The following is an 18,621-nucleotide window of genomic DNA, read 5'->3' as shown; positions in this document are numbered from 1 at the left end:
AACACTTCATTACCTCTTTACACAGTTTGTATACGCACTTAAAAACAACACTTGGGTAAAGTTACTCGGAATAGCTAATATTAATATCCTTCAACAAGCAAAACAAAAGGTCACATTTTTTAGACTTTTCAAATGCGAGGATTACAGGGAGGCAATGTTCGTTTCGGTCATCCACGACAAGGCAAGGAAGAGCTAATCAAGCTGAGTAACAAGAATCTATTATTAATACAGTAAATATTAGGTTGGTTGTTAAAAAATCATATATAATAAAAAAATAAAATAAAAGGATTTTTAATAAATGTGTGGTTCCAGAAAATATCCATACCCCTACCACGGAGGGAATTGGAAATTCCAGGGGGGTGGGGGGGTCAATGGCCCAGGAAATTCCAGAGGGGAGGAGGGGTGAATGGTTGGATAAGTTTCCAGAGGGTCAACTTCACGTTCATGTCAGACATAAATGTTCAAAATTGTAACTAACCAACTTTGCAACTTTGTGGATCTTTCTTGAAGAAATTACTTTGTTTAACTGTTTTAAAGAAACCCTTGTTACATTAAAAACATGCCGAAGTTCCCTTCTCCGAAAAGCCTTTGTAAGCGAAGTACTCCAACTGAGACAAGAAATTAAGTCTGCGTTGCGTGACTCAGTTATCATAAAACTGTTATTTGTGAAACTTTCTTGCGTAGAAAATATTGTTTACTGGCAACAATTGAATTTGTATCAATGTTTAAAAGGGACAATTTTGTAAGGCTATAAAGTGAAAGCCCCAATTTTACATAAAACATTGAAATATTTGTTTGTTATTTTTGTATGCTGTGTAGAGTTACGGGCAAAGGTCAATTCCCGAGGTCAATTATAACTGGTTTGTAAAAACTGACCCGTGTTAAAACTTACTTTGTCCAAAGTATTTCAACTTAAAGTCCAAAACTATTAACCTAATTTCTATACCAAAATTCAACAAAATAGAGCCAATTCAACATTCTTTTAATGCGTTATTGATCTCATACAAAATTTGCATAAGAGCGTGAACATGCTAATTTTGTTTTGCCGCTCCAATTTCGTCTGCGGTTTCAAGTTACGATCTGAAAGCTCTATTTGTCTCCCTGCGCGCCCTGATAATGCTTATTTTGTCCATGCTATTCCGATTCAATAGGAAAACTATTGGAGAAAAATCGTCAATTGAGTAGAACTAAAGCGATAATCTTTTTGATCTCCTAAAATTTGCATAGGAACGTAAACATGACTTATGCAAATTAAATGAAAAACACATTTTTGCATTGCCGGACTTTTTCCAACAATTTAGATTTAAATCTTCAGTGAAGCTAATGGTAAAGTTTGATGTCAATGACCACAGGTAAATATAAAACACAACAATTATTTCAGTATCAAGAGCTTTTTGGCAAACTTCTACCGGTGAAATTGAACGGCGCGCGCGCTCTTCGATAACGCATATTTTCTCCTCGTGTAGGCAGTTCTTGATATTTCTGAAATGTTCACATCAAGCTGATTTTTGAGGCGTTCTTTTGAAATAAAACTTTTCCAGAGGGGGGTGGGGGTATATTCTGTATTTAAGGAATTTCCGAGGGGGTGGGGGGGGGGGTTAAAAAAATACCTCGAGAATGGAAAATCCTGGGGGGTGGGGGGTCCTATGTGAAATTCCCTCCGTGGTGGGGGTATGGATATTTTCTGGAACCACACAATGTTAGTCACAAAGCTGTTAACCCTCTTCAAAATAATTTTAGATTGGTGAAAATTAATCTGAATGATAGTTTATAATGATTACTTAATAGTTTTTAATGACCCAAGTGCTGCTTTTCAATGTAAAAGTGATAACCAACTGATCATCTACCGGTCTTTTAATGTATACTTTCAATACTTCGCACTTTTTAAAGGTTACATTTCAAAATTAAATGAGAATAACTACTCACAATTGGTCTGTAGTAGACTTTGAGATGTAAAGTGCTTGAGAAAGTTGCTGAACCAGTGCACGGTCGGGTCGGTTAAGAACTTCCCTCGCTTCTTCAGCAACTTTTGGGCTATGTAGCAAGGTATCTCTCCTTCTGGAAGACGAAGGTACAGGAAGAGGCAATTCTGGAAGAACTACAAAAAAAAAAAAGACGTTTCGTTAATCAACAAATGCAACAAAAAAACACGTCACTTATTGTGTACATGTATTGATTGGAAAACAGAAGTCAACATTCAAAACGCAAAACCAAAGATTTCCATTGATGTGTATATTCACCTTTAAAAAGTCTGTAAAACTGGATGTAAGCTTATTATTTAAAATGTATGAAAGCTTGAAACAAGCTCGATAAATTGACAATTTTTACTTACGATCGGTCAAGCTCGTGATGCCAGCAAGTGTTGCAATGGGCACGCTTGAATTCATCGTCCCGAAACAAAGACGACAACACGACAGGCGAAAAGTTGACAAACAAGGTAGACAGAAATAACTAAAAAGAACTTTAGGACGATTTTTAGCCCATTATAACGAGAAACTGGTTGAAAAGTTGTAAAATTTCTCACCGCCGGCCATGTTGGATTTTAACAACAATGGCGGGAATAATCAGCTCCATTCGAACGCGCGCCAAACTACCGCGGCCGCTCAGCATCCGGGATATTTAACGTGCCGAGAGACTGGTGCCAGCGTTTCGTGTATGCTGTATAATGTCTGGGTCAATTCCAAAAGCGATCATGCCCCCCCCGGGCAAACCCCCGGGCATTTGACTTTTTAGAAAATGCCTGATCAAATTCCCCGCCATATGGGCCGATTTCTAGGTCAAATGCCCCACTGGTTGGGGCTGAAAAGTCATCGTGTTGTTTTTTTTTTTGTTTTCGCTAGTTATATAAAAATCAACGAAATTGATACATTCATAAATTTAAAACAATTTATCATTAAAGATAATGCATAACATCACATACGAAACTCAACAAACAGGGAGTTTAACGATATATGTACCGATACTCGCTTTTCTTTTATATTTAATGTACATGAAGTTTGCAAATACGTGTCCATTTTTCGCAAAATATTTGACTGCATGATTTGTTAAATAGTTTACGCATTGATTAAATAAACTGGATGATAATCATCTCTTGTTGCAATACAATGGGCGTTTACGTTTACGTTTACCTATAAATTTAAAAGCATGCAACTTTATCACAAAAAAATGTAAAGCACATTCACTTCAGGAATATATATTTCTATTTCAAGTAGAACTGTGAACAGTTTGTTAAAAAAAACAGTGATAACAAGAACAATAATGAAAAACACTATGTTATGAAACCTAGACATGCCAACAAGTCGAGCTTCGAACGCCCAGCAAAGCGAGAACGAAGCTTGAGGGAACTTGGACATACCACTGAAAATGAGAAGCGAAGGGCAATACGTAACCCCGCCATGCCAAAAACAATCTGAGATATATTTGTTGGAACGCTTCTCTATGGTAGTATTAAATGGCTTACATGGAATACAAATCATTTTTAAACGCGACCGCTGACCAACATTTTTTCGACGGGTCATATGCCCGATGGGTCGGGTTTCTATTCGCGTCAAATGCCCCACTATGTGGAGTCGAACAGGGGTCAAATGCCCGGGGGTTGCCCGGGGGGGGGATGATCGCGCTTGGAATTGACTGATACATAATCGGCATTAGATAACATAGGGTGAAGCGGTCCCGACTGATCGGAATTTTCCGATCGTCCTTGTGACGTCATCGTCCGACTGCTTTCACGAAATAAACAAATATGGCGCTGAAGTGCTTTATTATCCTTTGCATTGTGTGATAAATTTGCCGGCGGCCAGCTCTGTTGGGACAACTATTCCTCAGTTTACACACTGAAGGACTGACAAAGCAGATTTTTTCGAGGAGTGGATGGATGTTTACATGCCTTTACCATTTTATCTTTGCCCACCGCTTCACTCGATGTTACTTCTTTGTACTGTTGCAGAGGACACTACATAACATAGGGTGAGGAGGATCCGAGCCCAACTGGATCCAGTCTTCGTTTGGAAAAGTATTCCTCATTAATTTATTTGACTCAAAAGCAGTTCTTTCGATGAATACATGAATTTTCAACAACCTATGTTGAAGTGTATAAAAATATATTTATTTATATTTTTTTAATGGGAGGACTAGCTTCTTTGTAAAAGCCCGGAAGGTAAATGCTTTAGTCCTCCTCCCTGTTGTAATGTTAAAAGTAACTATATTGGACAATATTTTGCTATCTTTAATCATGGGAAATAAAATAAAGTCTGTGATTTCCTTTCCTGTAATCTAGGCACAGTGTTATAGTTTGAAAATCAATCGACCACATTGCAAGCATTGATGTCTCTATATTGGTGCCTGTTTTTATTTAAAAAAAAATTGTTTGAATTTCGGACATGATACCAAGACCAGAAAGGGCATGCATGTGATCATGAAAGACTATAAACTGCAATTTTATAGGAATTATGTCTCTGGTGTGTACCCAGCAACAAATAGCATCTATGGTGACATTTGCATTTACAACTATGCAATTGTTGTATCCAGACTTCTGAAATAATCCAACCACATTAACAATTTGAGTAAACCTAATCAGAAGTTTTCCCCTTTTTTTTCAACCATTTGATCCTTTCATCAGCCTCTCCAGGGCATGGCAATGGGAAGGGGGCGAGGGGGCTGGGGTAGATTTCTTGTAAGGGGCATTCTCCTGGGGTTGAATTTGTAAAGTCACCAAACATTCTAAATAACAAAAGAGCACTGTCCAGAGTGAAGTTCCTAATTTTCACTAACACGTTTTCTTCTAATTGAAGTTTTGTGTATGTGAGGAACTCCATAATTCAAAAAAAGGATCACAGCATGTTAAGTTAAAGGAAGGATTGTGTTGTTATTGTTGTAAGAAGTGTCTCAGTGTCATCCTGTGGATTCTAAATCCATTGATTTTCTTTTTTAATTATTATTATTCCAAAGGTTAGATCCCCACATTTGCAGCAATTGACAGGACTCAGCAGAACTGTATTATGGGGGCAAAAGTTAACCAAAAATTAATAAATATTAACTCACCATGATTTCCAAAGTTACCAGTACCCTTGTAACAGGAAAACTTTACAGTATTTTTCGTTTCAAAACTTGAAAATTATTAGCTTTGCGACCTGATCCATAGAAGAAACGTAGCAGGTTCTTTTGGGAATTTGTTCGCAAGGAGCAAAGTCATCATAATTTTCTTCCATTATCAAGACGCGAGCTACGCAAAGGTAAATTACAACTCAAATCTCCCGCCAGATTTTCCCGGGTTCCCGCTAATATAGGCAGTTCAGCGGAAAAAGGGAGTTATTGCTACTCTTCCCAAATATCGGTCAAAGAACACAAAAAAAGCGCACGCGTTGTGTTTGACATTATCGCGCTTTATTTGACCTGCAACGAAAAATCACTTGTTGTTTATGATTCATTTCTGCAAATGCCACTACACGTCACCCTCACCCTATTATGTAGTGCAAAAACAGTACAAAGAAGTATTAAACAGTACTTTCGTGAAAGATGTAAACAGTTTCATCAGGTGTTGAAAATTCATATAACAGCATATGTTCATGTATTCATCGAAAGAACTGCTTTTGAGTCAAATAATTAATGAGGAATACTTTTCCAAACGAAGACTGGATCCAGTTGGGCTCGGATCCTCCTCACCCTATGTTATGTAGTGTCCTCTGCAACAGTACAAAGAAGTAACATCGAGTGAAGCGGTGGGCAAAGATAAAATGGTAAAGGCATGTAAACATTCATCCACTCCTTAAAAAAATCTGCTTTGTCAGTCCTTCAGTGTGTAAACTGAGGAATAGTTGTCCCAACAGAGCTGGCCGCCGGCAAATTTATCACACAATGCAAAGGATAATAAAGCACTTCAGCGCCATATTTGTTTATTTCGTGAAAGCAGTCGGACGATGACGTCACAAGGACGATCGGAAAATTCCGATCAGTCGGGACCGCTTCACCCTATGTTATCTAATGCCGACCACATTGGTCGTATAATGTGTCCTTTGTACAATCTGGTAGGAAAATACTTCATGGGTGAATGGCATAAGTGCACCAAAGTAAACAGTGAATACTCCATAACGTAAAACCATCTGGTAGTAAGCAAAATTAATTAGAAAATGCAATTAACGGGGAAAACTAGGGTTATAGACTGCACATTTAGTCTACATTTCGTCAAACAGCGACTGACTTCCGTCTTCGCCAGGAAATAAACTGACCTTATAGAAAAAAACAAAACAAAAAAACGTCAATTAATTAATAAGACAACTGGAATTAAGAAATGAAAGAAGTCAAAGAATAAAACATTTAATACACGGAAAACTCCACAATTCTACAATTCTTCGTTTTAATAAGACAACAACAATACAAAAAATAAAAGAAGTTAAAAAAATATAAGATTTAATACACGGAATTGGGGAAACGCTACAATTCTTCCAAATTGGAAATAACCGGAAACATAAGCCTGCCAGTTAAAAATAGAGCATGAAAGAAGATATGTCCAGTAAATATATACAAAACTATATGTCTTCTCGCTTGTAATGTGCTTGAGATCGAGGGTTTGGCCCGTATCGATAAGATATGCTTCCCGCCTAGTTTGGATATGACGTCACATGATGAATGCGGTGGATGAATGATTTATCACTTCGGAAAGAAAATTAACTGAATTATAAACTGCAGCAGGTCTATATAGGGAGGGGTGGGTCTGTCAGCTGGTCGTGGGCGTTCAATATAGCCATCTTTTACCGTCCGTTAACTTGCCAGAAAAAAATAAATAAATAAATTTGCCGTTACTGGTCTCAATGTAAATTTTACTGTTACTTGCTTAACTAAGATTCTTGGCATTTTAAACAAGGTTCAAGGTTTCAGGTTTCAGTTTACTTACACTTAGATATAGTATTTACATTTATTACATCCTTCCAAATGTTCCAAACATCTTATTAAGATTTCACTTGTTCTGTGGTTTCCAATCATGGAATCATGAGGTGGTCGTGAAAGGTTTCAATAAAGGCTATAAAGTTCGTTAACACCCGATGGGCTGTCAATGGAGTCCCAGAGGATATATGGCAAATTAAAGTCACCCGAAATTACCATATTGTCGAACTGGTCACAAACTTCATGCAGAAAATTATCGAATACATCCATCCAACTTGAGTCTTCATTTGGTGGCCTTCACCAAAAACAGAATAAAATTCTTTGACCAGTAAGCGTAGTAATTTCGGCAAAAATGATTTCAAGCTGTCCACCACCCCCTCGATAAGACCTATTTCTCCTAAATATTGTTAAGCCAGAATGCAATATTTCAGAGTTACTGATATTGAGTTCAACCATGTCTCAACGTATATAACGTCAGAGTTTTCGGCGTACACCAGGTCCTGGAAGCGATGTCGGGAAGTTACACACGGACTGCCAGTTTGTTGGGCTGTCTTTGTGATAACTTTTTAAGCTTCTGGCATTCATCGCGAGGCAATTGATCTTACCAAAAGTCGAAGCAGAAACCGCCGTTCCAGGGTTAGGATTGATGTCACCAGACATCAAGAGGCGAAAGGTAGCATCTGAGTTCTTGCGGTAACAAACGCGGCACATTTTCCTTACATGGCACGGTAATAAGTGTTGACTTAATAGCTAAAAACAGCGGCGGCTTTCACAGAGCTCTACTGAAGAGTGACGGCCTGATTCCTTTAACAATGTCAACAATCCATCGAAGGAGCAATCGTTTTCGGGAAAACGGCAATAAAAATTGTAAGAATGAAATAAGGTAAAAGGAGTCCAAGACTAGCGGTACCTCCTAGACTACAGGTCGTTTGACCACGAGTCATCCTTCTGTCATTATATCGTTTTAGGCCTTGCGCACGCTCAAACCTCAAAACGTACCACATGGAAGACAAAGTGACTACATTGTCATATATATACATGGCTGAATCTCAGTTTAAGTCAGTAAGGTGGAACTGAGGTGCTTTACGAAAGGGATCTGTCTCATATGGTCTAGGGGCCGACTTTTCCCTCCCTTACTGTCTTGTCGGGGACAAGGTATCGGAAAGTATCGCGGAACCATCTCCGGCTGGCATAAGCGAACCGCGGGCCGAAATCTCGTGGTGCATCGTCAAGGTACAACGCTCCGGCAAAGTGTCCAGAGGTACCGCTGTCGGCTGTATTTTTCTCTCTTTTTCAACCATTCTGATACAAAGGCTGGCAAGTCGCCCGAAGACATCGTAGGGAAAGAAGCGTTTCATTCATGTCCCTTGTCATGTCATTGTCAAATTGTCGACGGGTATTGTGTACTATTCATAGGCTTTGAGCCAATTCTGCACATTAAACACGTTCCCTTGAAAATATAACATCGATAAATACATTTACGCACAGGGGGGGGGGGGGGGATTGCAGTCCTTAGGTGTCGAAGGTCAAGGGCCTGTTTCACAGGAAATAAAACAGGGGCGTAGCCAGGGGAGGGTTCCAGGGGTTCCGGAACCCCCCCCCCCCCCTCTCGGGTGAAGGAAACCCCCCTCTCCTATTTTTTTTTAACAGTGATTTTATCACAGCAAGAGTGTAATGGACTCTCGATTCCTAAAATCTTCATCTGGACCGAGTGGTTCGATCTGGCGGTCACTACCGCGGCAAATGTAGGTGTTGTGCCTTCCATCCCGCGCCGGACCAATCAGGAGCAGCCTCGCGACAATGTACCAGCCCAGACATCATCTGATTACTATAGGAGGGCAGTTGCTATTCCCCTTTTAGACCATCTACAATCAGAGATGAAAACATACTTCAATCCTACTAATGATGCCGTCTTGTCCAGCCTATTTAATCTTCTTCCTGAGCTGGTAGCCGTCGGAGACAGAAACCCTGACATTGAAGCAGCGCTGGAGTTTTATGAGAACGACCTTCCTTCTCCTCATGTGGTTTATGTTGAGCTCCTGCGATGGAAGAGAAAGTGGTGCAGAACTGAGGATGCCAACCTTCCCACCAGTGCAGTTCAAACACTAGCAGCATGCGATCCGGCGAGAGTTCCTTCCTAACATCCACATCTTGATCCGCATTTTGTGCACGTTGCTGATAACGTCAGCTGAATGTGAGCGCTCATTCAGTGCACTAAGAAGGTTAACTGAAAAACATATCTGAGGTCCACCATGTCAAGCGAGCGAGAGTCTGGGCTGGCGTTGATGAACATCAATTACCACCCAGACATAAATATCGAGGAAATGATAAACACGTTCGCTCGACGGCAACCAAGGCGTCTTCTGTTTGCGTAGCGTAAACGCCAAAGTCTTGTACGTACGTAATGTAAGGATTTTAGACCAACCGTTTTTGTTGGAACCAATTTGGAACCCCCCCTCCTAGAAACCCTGGTTACGCCCCTGTAAAACCTTCTCTAATATATTCAGTTCCCAGCCAGCTCTATTCCAGCCTGCAGAGCGGAGTTTTAGTCGAACGGCCCCATCAGGTACTCCTGTAGGTCCTAGTGTAGAAAACATTTCAATGCATTTGGAGAAATTCAGTTATCTATTCACAGTCTATGGTGATACATTGTTAGGTTAATTAACACCAAAACGACACCATGCCCGTAAGATATTTGACATAAGCAAGCCTTACCCGGGTTGTTCGAAGCACGATTAGCGCTAATCCAGGTTACCATGACAACTTATAGGTTTTGTGCACAGTTAATCCAGGATTAGTGCTAATAGGGTTTTGAACAACTCGGGCTAGCTGCTTAAGAATCCCCGTGGGGGTGGACCAGAGTGGGTGGGACGGCTCCAAAGACTACTACCGGTAGCATTTAATCGCGGAATGTGTTTCGGAGTCATATTCGTTTAGAAACTATCTTTACACCAAGATCATCACTGCCAACCAATCGAAGGATGCAGCACCAGATCGCAGCTTGATCTTTGCGACCTTTTCACAGGTAAGGCTTACGCCTCAGTTAATTATCGCTTAAAACGACAAAAATTGAGGTGGCGAGGAGAAAAACTATTATTTTTAGGTCCTTCTCAATCTAACTTTTGTAGCAATACTTGAAAAGGTAAGAATTAAGTCTTATTCTAGTTCAGACACTAATTTTACATTTACATGTTATTTGGTCGGTAAAATCGTTAGATATCACACCAACCGTAAAAATAAATAAAATTAGCAAATGAATAAAATACAGATATATCAATAAATAAAACAATGATATAAAAGTCAAATAAAGAAAACTATATAAACTATATACTAATACTTAAGAAAAGCTAATAACCTATGTTTAAATATTTCTAAAGAGGTTGACGAAACAATGGCCTCTGGGAGACAGTAGTCTGCTATAGTTTTTGGGAAGAACGAAACCTTAAAAACGTCTTTATTTGCATATGGCACGCGAAATTTAAATTGATGGCTTCTCCTCGTGCGACTCTCGGAGTGTTGAATTAAATATTCTCGGCTATCTATATCAATAAGACCATGAGTTAGCCTATACATAAGTGTTAACCTAGACTGCCTTCTCCTCGTTTCCAGTGTGGCCCACCCCAAGTCTTTAATCATGTCCGTAACACTAGCATATCTATTATAATTCTGTGAGCAGAACCGTGCTGCTTTACGTTGAACCCTTTCCAGAGCACTGATATCTTTCTTTAAAAACGGGTCCCAAGCCGCACTTGCATATTCCAGCTTCGGTCGAACTATCTTTACACCAAACTGCAAAAGTACCTGCCATTGTAAATCTATTTTCTGCTTTGTTTCTTCATATAGTGCATCCTGACAGTCAATCAATACTGACAACTCAGTCGGTTCCAGAAAGACAAAAAGTAGAACCTGAAAGCGATGTCAAGGAGTCCTTCTCAAGATGTCTCTCAAGAGTCTAACGCCCTGTCAAAGTTTTTCTTACAATACAAAAGTCGTATTTTCGTAAGTCTCTTTTACTTCTTTTTTGAGACTTCTTTCAGCTTCAAAATGTTCTTCTTCCCGGTTTACTGGCAGCAACTGGGCTTGTCTCCGACTCAGATAGGGATTTTACGGGCCTTTTGGGGCGTGGCATACTCTGTAGGAGCTGTCCTCTTTGGAGAATTGGCGAACAAATGGCACATTCGACGAGCATTGCTGTTGATGAGCATCTTTTCCACAGTTCTAACACCGCTGGTTTCTTTAATTCCACAACGATCTCACGATAACTGCTTCGACTACAAACCAGCTCACACTATCAATCAAAGCCACGCCCTAACCAATGCCTTTGCACGGGGTCATCCGCATCTTTATCCAAGTGGAGAGGTGAAGAAGCTGGACACAACACGCGGCAACGCTGAGGCCAAGTTCTTTGGTTATGATCCTGGTAAACTGATATCAAAGCGATTTTCACGGCAACTGCAAGATCACCATGAAAAACACTCTGTCCTGGAGAAAAGCCAGGAGGACATCAACACCATCTTCATAATATTCATCTTCATCGTGTTCATTGGAGAGCTTCTTTCTTCTCCAGCGTTCAACTTAGCCAATTCTGAGATTGTTGAATTCCTCGGTGAAAACAGCCGGGAATTTGGTAAAATCCGGCTCTGGGGGCCACTTGGACATATGATCGCAGCTCCCACAACTGCAGTGTTGGTCACTCATTTCCATTACGTGCTTTGTGGAGAATACCAGGATAACTTTGCCATTGCATTTATTGTTATTGCATTGATGGCCTCTTGTGCGTTTGTATCCGTAACTCAGTTGGGCTCTGTAAAGACCACCGGGTACAGTGGAATTAAAGAAGGCGGTGATGATGAAACACCAATGACCTTAGCAGCGTTCTTTGCTCGATACCAAAACTTGATATTCATCATCATGACTTTCCTGGTCGGATGTTTTGATGGCGTGGTGCTGACATTCGGGTTTTGGTACACAAAAACTCTTGATGTCAGTGTCGCGACTCTGGTTTTCGGTTTGTCCAGGATGACTTGTTCAGCTGTCAGCGTGGTGTTCCTTGGCTCCATCGGAATGTGCGTGAAGAAGACAGGGTACACCGGGGTCACCATTTTTGCCATGTTGCTTTTTGTCAGTTGGTTTATTGGAATGTCGTTCATGAAGAACCCGTGGTTCATGCTCATTTTTGAGACTATTGGTTACATAGCATATGTCATGGGGTTTACAGGATTCATCAGCTACTTTGGTGAAGTTACACCGAGTCATTTGACGGATACAGTTCAAGGTAGGCTTTGAAGTGCAACTAAGACGTTAATAAATATCAAAAAACAACTGAGGGGTGCGAGAAAGTTTCACTGAATTTCAGAGCTCAGGGAAAGTGCCAAGGTCCTTTTTTGGATATCTCAAGATACTCTCGCCAGATAAGAGGAGGAGGTAGAACATTATGTTCATGAATGAACTGGTACCAGCCTGCATAAGAGTCTGATACGGGGAAATACAAGTCGAACCTCGGGGAATGGCTAAATGACCGCTTAATACAGGTGGTTAGCTTAGTACAGGTTACACAGAATACAATTCAAACACAATAAAAAACGCTGTTTCTTCAAAATTTTTGCTCTTAAAAAGATTCTCCTTACGAGTCTTCATTTCACTTCTAGCTCAACGTACTCTGCTGATAAAAATATGATAAAAATTAAAAGATCACTGGATATATACAATTCTAGAGTTTCGATTGGTTTAGCAGTGAAATAACATTACTTGTGTTTTTGCAGGGAGAGGCCGTATCGGTGATAGAAGCAAATAAAGCTCAATTTATTAAAAGTAGTCAGACACAAAATAGTACTATTTCAAAATTCAATATCTAAGAGGATTGTCAGTTTCCCTTTTAGATCCCTTGTGCTTATCGCTATTATCTTACTGACCGCTCTATTCTTCGTACATTTGTTTTGTAGGAGGAGTTAACAGCCTTTTCCTTGGAGTGGGATGTGGAATAGGGACTGCCTTATGTGGATTCTTAATCGATTTATTTGGTGCTGTGAACGCGTTTCGTTTTTGTGCTATCGGAACTGCGGTACTACTCCTGCTTTTTGTCGTCTCCCAAGCAGTGTATTATTACGTCAAAAAACCAGAGAAAGGAAAAGGGGAACAACGTGATTCTTAGGTTTCGATATTTTGCCGTCTGCTATGACCACACCCGTTACCTTGTCCTCAGACTGCTCAAGTGACAGAGAAGTCCCCAAAGAAGCGGCGAAGTGGAGGACCTGGGCATGGTTAGGAAGGGCGGGAAAAAGCGTCGTTCGACAGTGCCGTCGCGTTTCTCTTCCTCCTGTCCCTCTTATCCGGCAGAGGCCTTCGTGCGAGAGGCCCCCGCCGGCTGAGAGGGACAGGAAGCTCTGGGACGAGAATGCTCCTGACGGTGCGCGAAGAAGTTCAGGGTTAAGGTCTAATTATATACAAGTCCAAAGCTGTAACAAATAAGATGATGGCTAAATCCTTGCTTTTTGATGAGAGCGAGTTTGTCCGGATTATAAACCGAGAACCACTGGGAATGACTTCAAAGGAAACAGGACGTAAATGTTGTTTTCGAACCATTGACCGTTATTTATTTATTTATTTTTGTTTATTTATTTTTTTTTTTTTTTGCTTAACATTTCAATGAAAAAGTGAATCATTGTTTAATACTAGATACTGTTCCATGGATGTTTCGTTTCTAAATACTACTTCTACTAACAATACTAATAAAACCCAGTTTAATTCGTTTCCCGTTTCCTTTGGATATTGCTTACAGTAATTTATAATTAGCTTTCTTGTACTCCGGCTTTCTCAAATAAGCATGCGCTTTCCACAAATGACATAGTAGGAATCTACCGCATTTGCGGTGCTTCCCATCCTTGAAAACAATATTCTAAATTCAATTCACAACTGAATAATAATTTACTTCACAACATCTCATTATTTTATACAGTAGTCTAAGATTCATTGCTCGTGATACAAGCAATAAGTCAATACACCCAATATTGCATTATTTTACACTGCTGAACTCAAGGTATGTCTGAAAAATACAACAATAGTACTTAAAAATGATACTGTTTTTCCTGCATCATGATAAATTTAAGCTTAAATAATTTTTTTACAGGAGCATTAAGCAAACAACACTCCGTCTCGGTACAACTTCCTTATTCAGCAAATGCTAAATGTTTTTCTGACTTTTTGTATGATTAACTAATGCCGTTATTTATGTTTTTGCACTGCTGAACTCTTCCTTTAACAAAATAGCCAACTGTAAACTTCCAAAAGAGAAGCTGGAGGCATAAAAGGCCTATGGTGAATTTTAGGTTGATTCATGGTTTTTATAAAAAAAAAATATGACCAAATTCCAGGGAGAAAATGGACTAAAAGTTTCTCGAATGAACATGTCCCATGCCAATATAAAGGAAAGAGGAAATAGGATTTTTTCTGTATTCTTTGCTAACCACGCTTAAACCAGCCATGTTGCTCTTAAATTGTAAGTGTGAAATACTCCTTCATAATGTAATGTTAGATAACATATTTTATTGCAGTGTGGCTTAGTGTTAAGTGCAACATACAAAACTACTCAAAAGTAACTTATCACTGTCTCACGAGACTACAAGACACAACCTTCCTCTTGAGAGACAAGTCTATCGCATCACAAGAGCCTTGAAAACTGAAAGTATGAAAGCTTCACCTTCTTGCGAGGTATAACACAAAAATACAAGTAGACACAACTAACAAAACCAACTGCTATGTAAGTGCTTGACGTATGAAACAGAAGAGATTGTGAAAACATAGAAAATGGTTCCCTGCCTGGGTTTAAGGACCATTAATTTTACAACTGAGCTTAAACTAGCTCTTATTCTGCCAATAATATTATTAATTTTATAACTGAGTTTGAATGGAAGCTCTCATCAAAAAGTGTGATACTTAACACTTTTGCTTAATAACTGCTCTCATTCTGCCATGGCTTAAGGAGAATTTCTAACTAAGTTTAAATGATTGGATAGATTTGCACGACTGTACCTGAGCTAACAGAATCCACATCAGCAAGCTCCTCAGTGCATGCGGCACAAGATAAGCCCAGGAATCTTCTATGATCTGTCTTCCCTTCATTTAAAATGACTACAACATGGCTTCTTGTTTTACAAAGGCCCTCTTCTTTCCCCGCAGGGTAAGCCAAACCTCTCTCATTTCTTTCTCCTTGCTATGCAAATTATCAATCAAATCTCTCTAAAAGTTTCCATAAAAAGGTCTACTTGCCTGGAATCTTCCCCAGGGGATATCCAATAATAGCTGCATTCAGTTTGTGGAAACCCATCAAAAACTAAATTTTAACTTATTTCAGAATAAGGTTCCTGTGTTAGCTCCTTAGCTACTCTTGGCTTTGTTACAGTGCACCTTCAAGCTTTTGTGATTGCTATGCAAACTTATGTGGCAGCTGAATGGTGCAACACTTTATGCCATGTGTTGCTACCGGCAATGATGCAACCTTACTCCATTTGTTTTTCTCAGGGTCGTAGCACTCTGTTTCTAAAGTACAAAGGGCATTCCTGTCACATCCCCCCACAATGTAAATTTTGTCACTCTCTACAGCTATCCCAGCATCCCATCTTGCGGTGCTGGCCGGTGTGATCAATGACCACTGGTCAATCTCAGGTTCATACACTTCACCACTGTTCAGATGAACTGAGCCATCCCAGCCACCTGAGAAGTGAATGTTGAAATTATAAAAAATTAATAAAATGAACTTCAAACCTAAACCAACGGTTATGCTCTTCTCTGTAGTCAACTCCATCAGAAAACAAAGAAGTTTGCCAGTAGTTTAGCCGGGTCGAAAGGTCACATTAGTGCACTATCACTGGCAGATTTATATACATGTACACTTTTCAGTTGCCCAGTTTTTATGGTCTGTTGCTTGTCACTGTAAACTATTTATGATTGACAGCTGTAAATGAGGGTCTTGATTGTTGGGTTTTGAGGTTCACAGTTGATATTTCACCAAGGAATACTTTGCTCCTTTTACAAAAACACCCATAATATTTATGGCTCCACTTATCCTCTTTCTCCCTAGTGAGGCATAAAGCGCCACCTTTTATTCCGGATATTAATGGCTTACCTATGACATAAATTTTTCCATTTGTTGCAGCCCCAGACGCGCTGGCTCGTTTGTCATGCATTGTCGCAATAGCTCTCCATGTGTTAGTAACAGGGTCAAGATATTCTCCAGTATTGAGTGACATGCCAACATAACTCACTCCACCAATCACATAAAGTGCACGGCAAGTTAATACACAGGGGCTGCTGCGACATGTTGTCATAGGTGCCGTGAATGACCAGGTGTTGGTAGCAGTGTTGTAACGCTCAACGCTGTTCAGACGGAAGTTGTTTTCATCACAGCCTCCTACTGCATACATATTTCCTGTTTACAAAATAGAAGATCAACTACTAATCAACAGCCTTCCTTATAGGAAACTTGTTAAACACAGATGCCTAGCTCTCAAAGCAGAACCTCTAAAATGTGTAGACTTCTCTAAATCCCTAAGCACATTACATTAGCATCCCATCCAGGAAGTAATTACTTCATGCTTGTACAGTAACCAGATTAAGCTCCTGCCATGTGGGTCACTTAGGCCTGAGTGTGATTTAACCTTATCTTTACCACAGAAACATATTGGGCTAAAGCTACATGCTTGAAACTAAAGATAAAAGAGGCTTGAAAGACAAGATTCTCACCATCAAGTACAGCAACATTAAGCAGGCTACGCCTCATGTTCATTGGAGCGACCATTGTCCATGTATTAGTTCTTGGGTCATACCTCTCTACTGAGCTTAGCGAGCTCTGGGCAGCACCTGGAAGGACAAGAAAATCTTATGATTTCGTTGAAAATGTCAGCTCTCCAAGAACAGAGCTCCCAATAGAAATTTAAGCAGTCACTGCCGGTGATGCTTTGGTGGAGTGCAGAAATGAATGTTAGGTTTTAGTTGATAACGTAATAGACCCTTCTCCAAAATGGAGGCCAAAAATTCAAATAACTTAAAATTGAAAACATATACCAGCACTAGAAAGAGCACTTTTAATTTAGTAACCCTGCAAATTAAAGTTTCCGTGTATCAGGTATAAATATATCAGCTGAGAAAATGTAAGTTGAAAAATGAAAAATTTTCAGATGTTTTTATGACTGGGGATATGACGTATACCCCCAGTCATACAAATGTCTGTAAATTTGTCAAATTTCATCTCACATTTCCTAAGCTGATATAACACTAATATGCTGAAACTTTACATGGTTACTAAAGTAAAGGTGCTCTTTCCAGTGCTGGTTTTTCAGTTTTCATTCAGTTCAATTAACTCATTCAAATCTGCTACCGCCATTTTGGAGAAGGGTCTATTTGGCCACCGTAAAGAGATTTGAGCGTTAGCCCTTTGTCAGACCAAATTACTGATTCACTCTGACAGGGGGGCTATGCTCGAAAGGACAGCATTTGATTTTCTTTACATTGGCCAGATTACTTTATCAAGTCTGTTGATAAAAATTAAACAATGCCATTCATTTTCAGAAAAAAAGATTTGAGTTGTTACACTTACCCTCTCTTGACTGCCCACCCACTGCATATACCATGTCCCCAGTGACTGCCAGTCCGTGACGGCACCGGGCTGTGATCATATGTGCAAGCGGGCTCCACCTATTAGCACTAGGAAAAAAACCAAAAGTGTCTCTCATCACAGAAGACCCCTGAATCCCTCCAGCAGCAAAGATAACTGAGATGACACCCATTGATCTCCTGGGCTTAGTTCTAGAACCTTTGATCAAGTGCCTCCGATCAGGAAGCATGTGGTAGTTTTTAGCCTCTAGTAACAGTGTTGTGCATTCTGGGGATGAAAGGACAATGTCTTCGGTTTCGACGTGATCAGCCAGATAATACGGTGACATGAGTGGGAAGCGGATATGTTGGGCCAGTTGTTTGAAGTAGCCTCGACGAGCCTCCACATCGTGGTTGATCCATTCCATCAGACTTTCAAATACCTGCTCCTCTCGCTCAACCCTGATTTCATCACTGGTGAGATACTCAGTTAAACGTTCCGCAGAAAGCGACTTAAACTCATCCGTTTGCGACACAGCAACAAAATTGTCGTAGACATATCGATTAGCAGTGCTTCTCAGAGCTGTGCAGTCGAATTGAAAAGCAGCCGCTTCGATTCCAAGACAGTTTGAAGGATTTAACATGGACTTCATAAATGATATACAAGTTTCTTTCAAACTGGTCATTAAAAGATAATTTGAAGCAGATACGAAGTCCTTTACGTTAAAAGGAGTAATCTTGATGCTTCCGGTGTAAATAAAGTTTAACAACTCCTCCATAATTTCTGCGGTTAAGTTTTCGAGGATAATTGGTTTGTTTTCCAAGTGTTCTCGCATATTGCTCGAGAACATCGCACGGAAATACGGACTACTCGCCGCTAGGACGTTCCGGTGAGCGTAAAATTGCTTACCATTCACAACAATAACCACTTCACATAATATGTTATGTTTCCGGAACTCATTTAGGGCGTTCATCATCTGGACGCAATAATTTGCTACAGGAACGTAGACCTGGGAAAGTTCTACAGACGCCATTTTGGAAAAGCTTTGAATGTCGTTGGCTATTTTCCTTTAAAGTGGCACAGGATACCCAAGCTTATACTTGCACTACGGAAGACGAATATGCGAGAGCTTTTACAAAATGATTAGAAAAACT

At 40.0% G+C, this 18,621-nt stretch overlaps 3 protein-coding genes across 4 annotated transcripts in view; 1 reads left to right on the top strand and 2 right to left on the bottom strand.

The window, feature by feature from the left end:
- LOC146475266 (nipped-B-like protein) overlaps positions 1–2,597 on the bottom strand; it is a 30,670-nt gene extending 28,073 nt beyond the window's left edge. For both annotated transcript variants that reach the window (XM_085115633.1, XM_085115634.1), the window contains exons 1-2: positions 2,333–2,597; positions 1,927–2,098 (exon numbers count right to left, since the gene is read on the bottom strand). In XM_085115633.1, the coding sequence (XP_084971759.1) occupies positions 1,927–2,098; positions 2,333–2,387 (227 nt within the window). In that variant the 5' untranslated portion in view covers positions 2,388–2,597. The remainder of the gene's footprint in view (positions 1–1,926; positions 2,099–2,332) is intronic.
- Positions 2,598–10,063: 7,466 nt separating this feature from the next.
- On the top strand, positions 10,064–14,527 carry LOC146475265 (major facilitator superfamily domain-containing protein 6-like). Its single transcript, XM_085115628.1, has 2 exons — positions 10,064–12,154; positions 12,822–14,527. The coding sequence occupies exons 1-2, from the start codon at positions 10,795–10,797 to the stop codon at positions 13,028–13,030; spliced, it is 1,569 nt and encodes a 522-aa protein (XP_084971754.1). The 5' UTR covers positions 10,064–10,794; the 3' UTR covers positions 13,031–14,527.
- LOC146475264 (kelch-like protein 20) lies at positions 14,225–18,612 on the bottom strand. The gene is made up of 4 exons (XM_085115627.1): positions 17,471–18,612; positions 16,618–16,734; positions 16,001–16,303; positions 14,225–15,588 (listed from the first exon to the last, which is right to left on the bottom strand). The coding sequence occupies exons 1-4, from the start codon at positions 18,498–18,500 to the stop codon at positions 15,302–15,304; spliced, it is 1,737 nt and encodes a 578-aa protein (XP_084971753.1). The 5' UTR covers positions 18,501–18,612; the 3' UTR covers positions 14,225–15,301.
- Positions 18,613–18,621: the final 9 nt, after the last annotated feature.

This window comes from Pavona decussata, unplaced genomic scaffold, assembly GCF_977016875.1.
Source record: "Pavona decussata unplaced genomic scaffold, jaPavDecu1.1 SCAFFOLD_84, whole genome shotgun sequence".
Taxonomy (NCBI): Eukaryota; Metazoa; Cnidaria; class Anthozoa; order Scleractinia; family Agariciidae; genus Pavona; species Pavona decussata.
This window is presented reverse-complemented; position numbering and strand designations above follow the sequence as displayed.

Bases quoted from the DNA above. Each gene is read 5' to 3' on its own strand.
- LOC146475265 (XM_085115628.1), top strand. From the start codon at position 10,795: ATGTCAAGGAGTCCTTCTCAAGATGTCTCTCAAGAGTCTAACGCCCTG. The intron at 12,155-12,821 runs GTAGGCTTTGAA...TTTGTTTTGTAG, and splicing joins TTTGACGGATACAGTTCAAG to GAGGAGTTAACAGCCTTTTC.
- LOC146475264 (XM_085115627.1), bottom strand. From the start codon at position 18,500: ATGGCGTCTGTAGAACTTTCCCAGGTCTACGTTCCTGTAGCAAATTAT. The intron at 16,304-16,617 runs GTGAGAATCTTG...TTTTGTAAACAG, and splicing joins TAATGTTGCTGTACTTGATG to GAAATATGTATGCAGTAGGA. The intron at 15,589-16,000 runs GTAAGCCATTAA...TTCACTTCTCAG, and splicing joins TGGAAAAATTTATGTCATAG to GTGGCTGGGATGGCTCAGTT.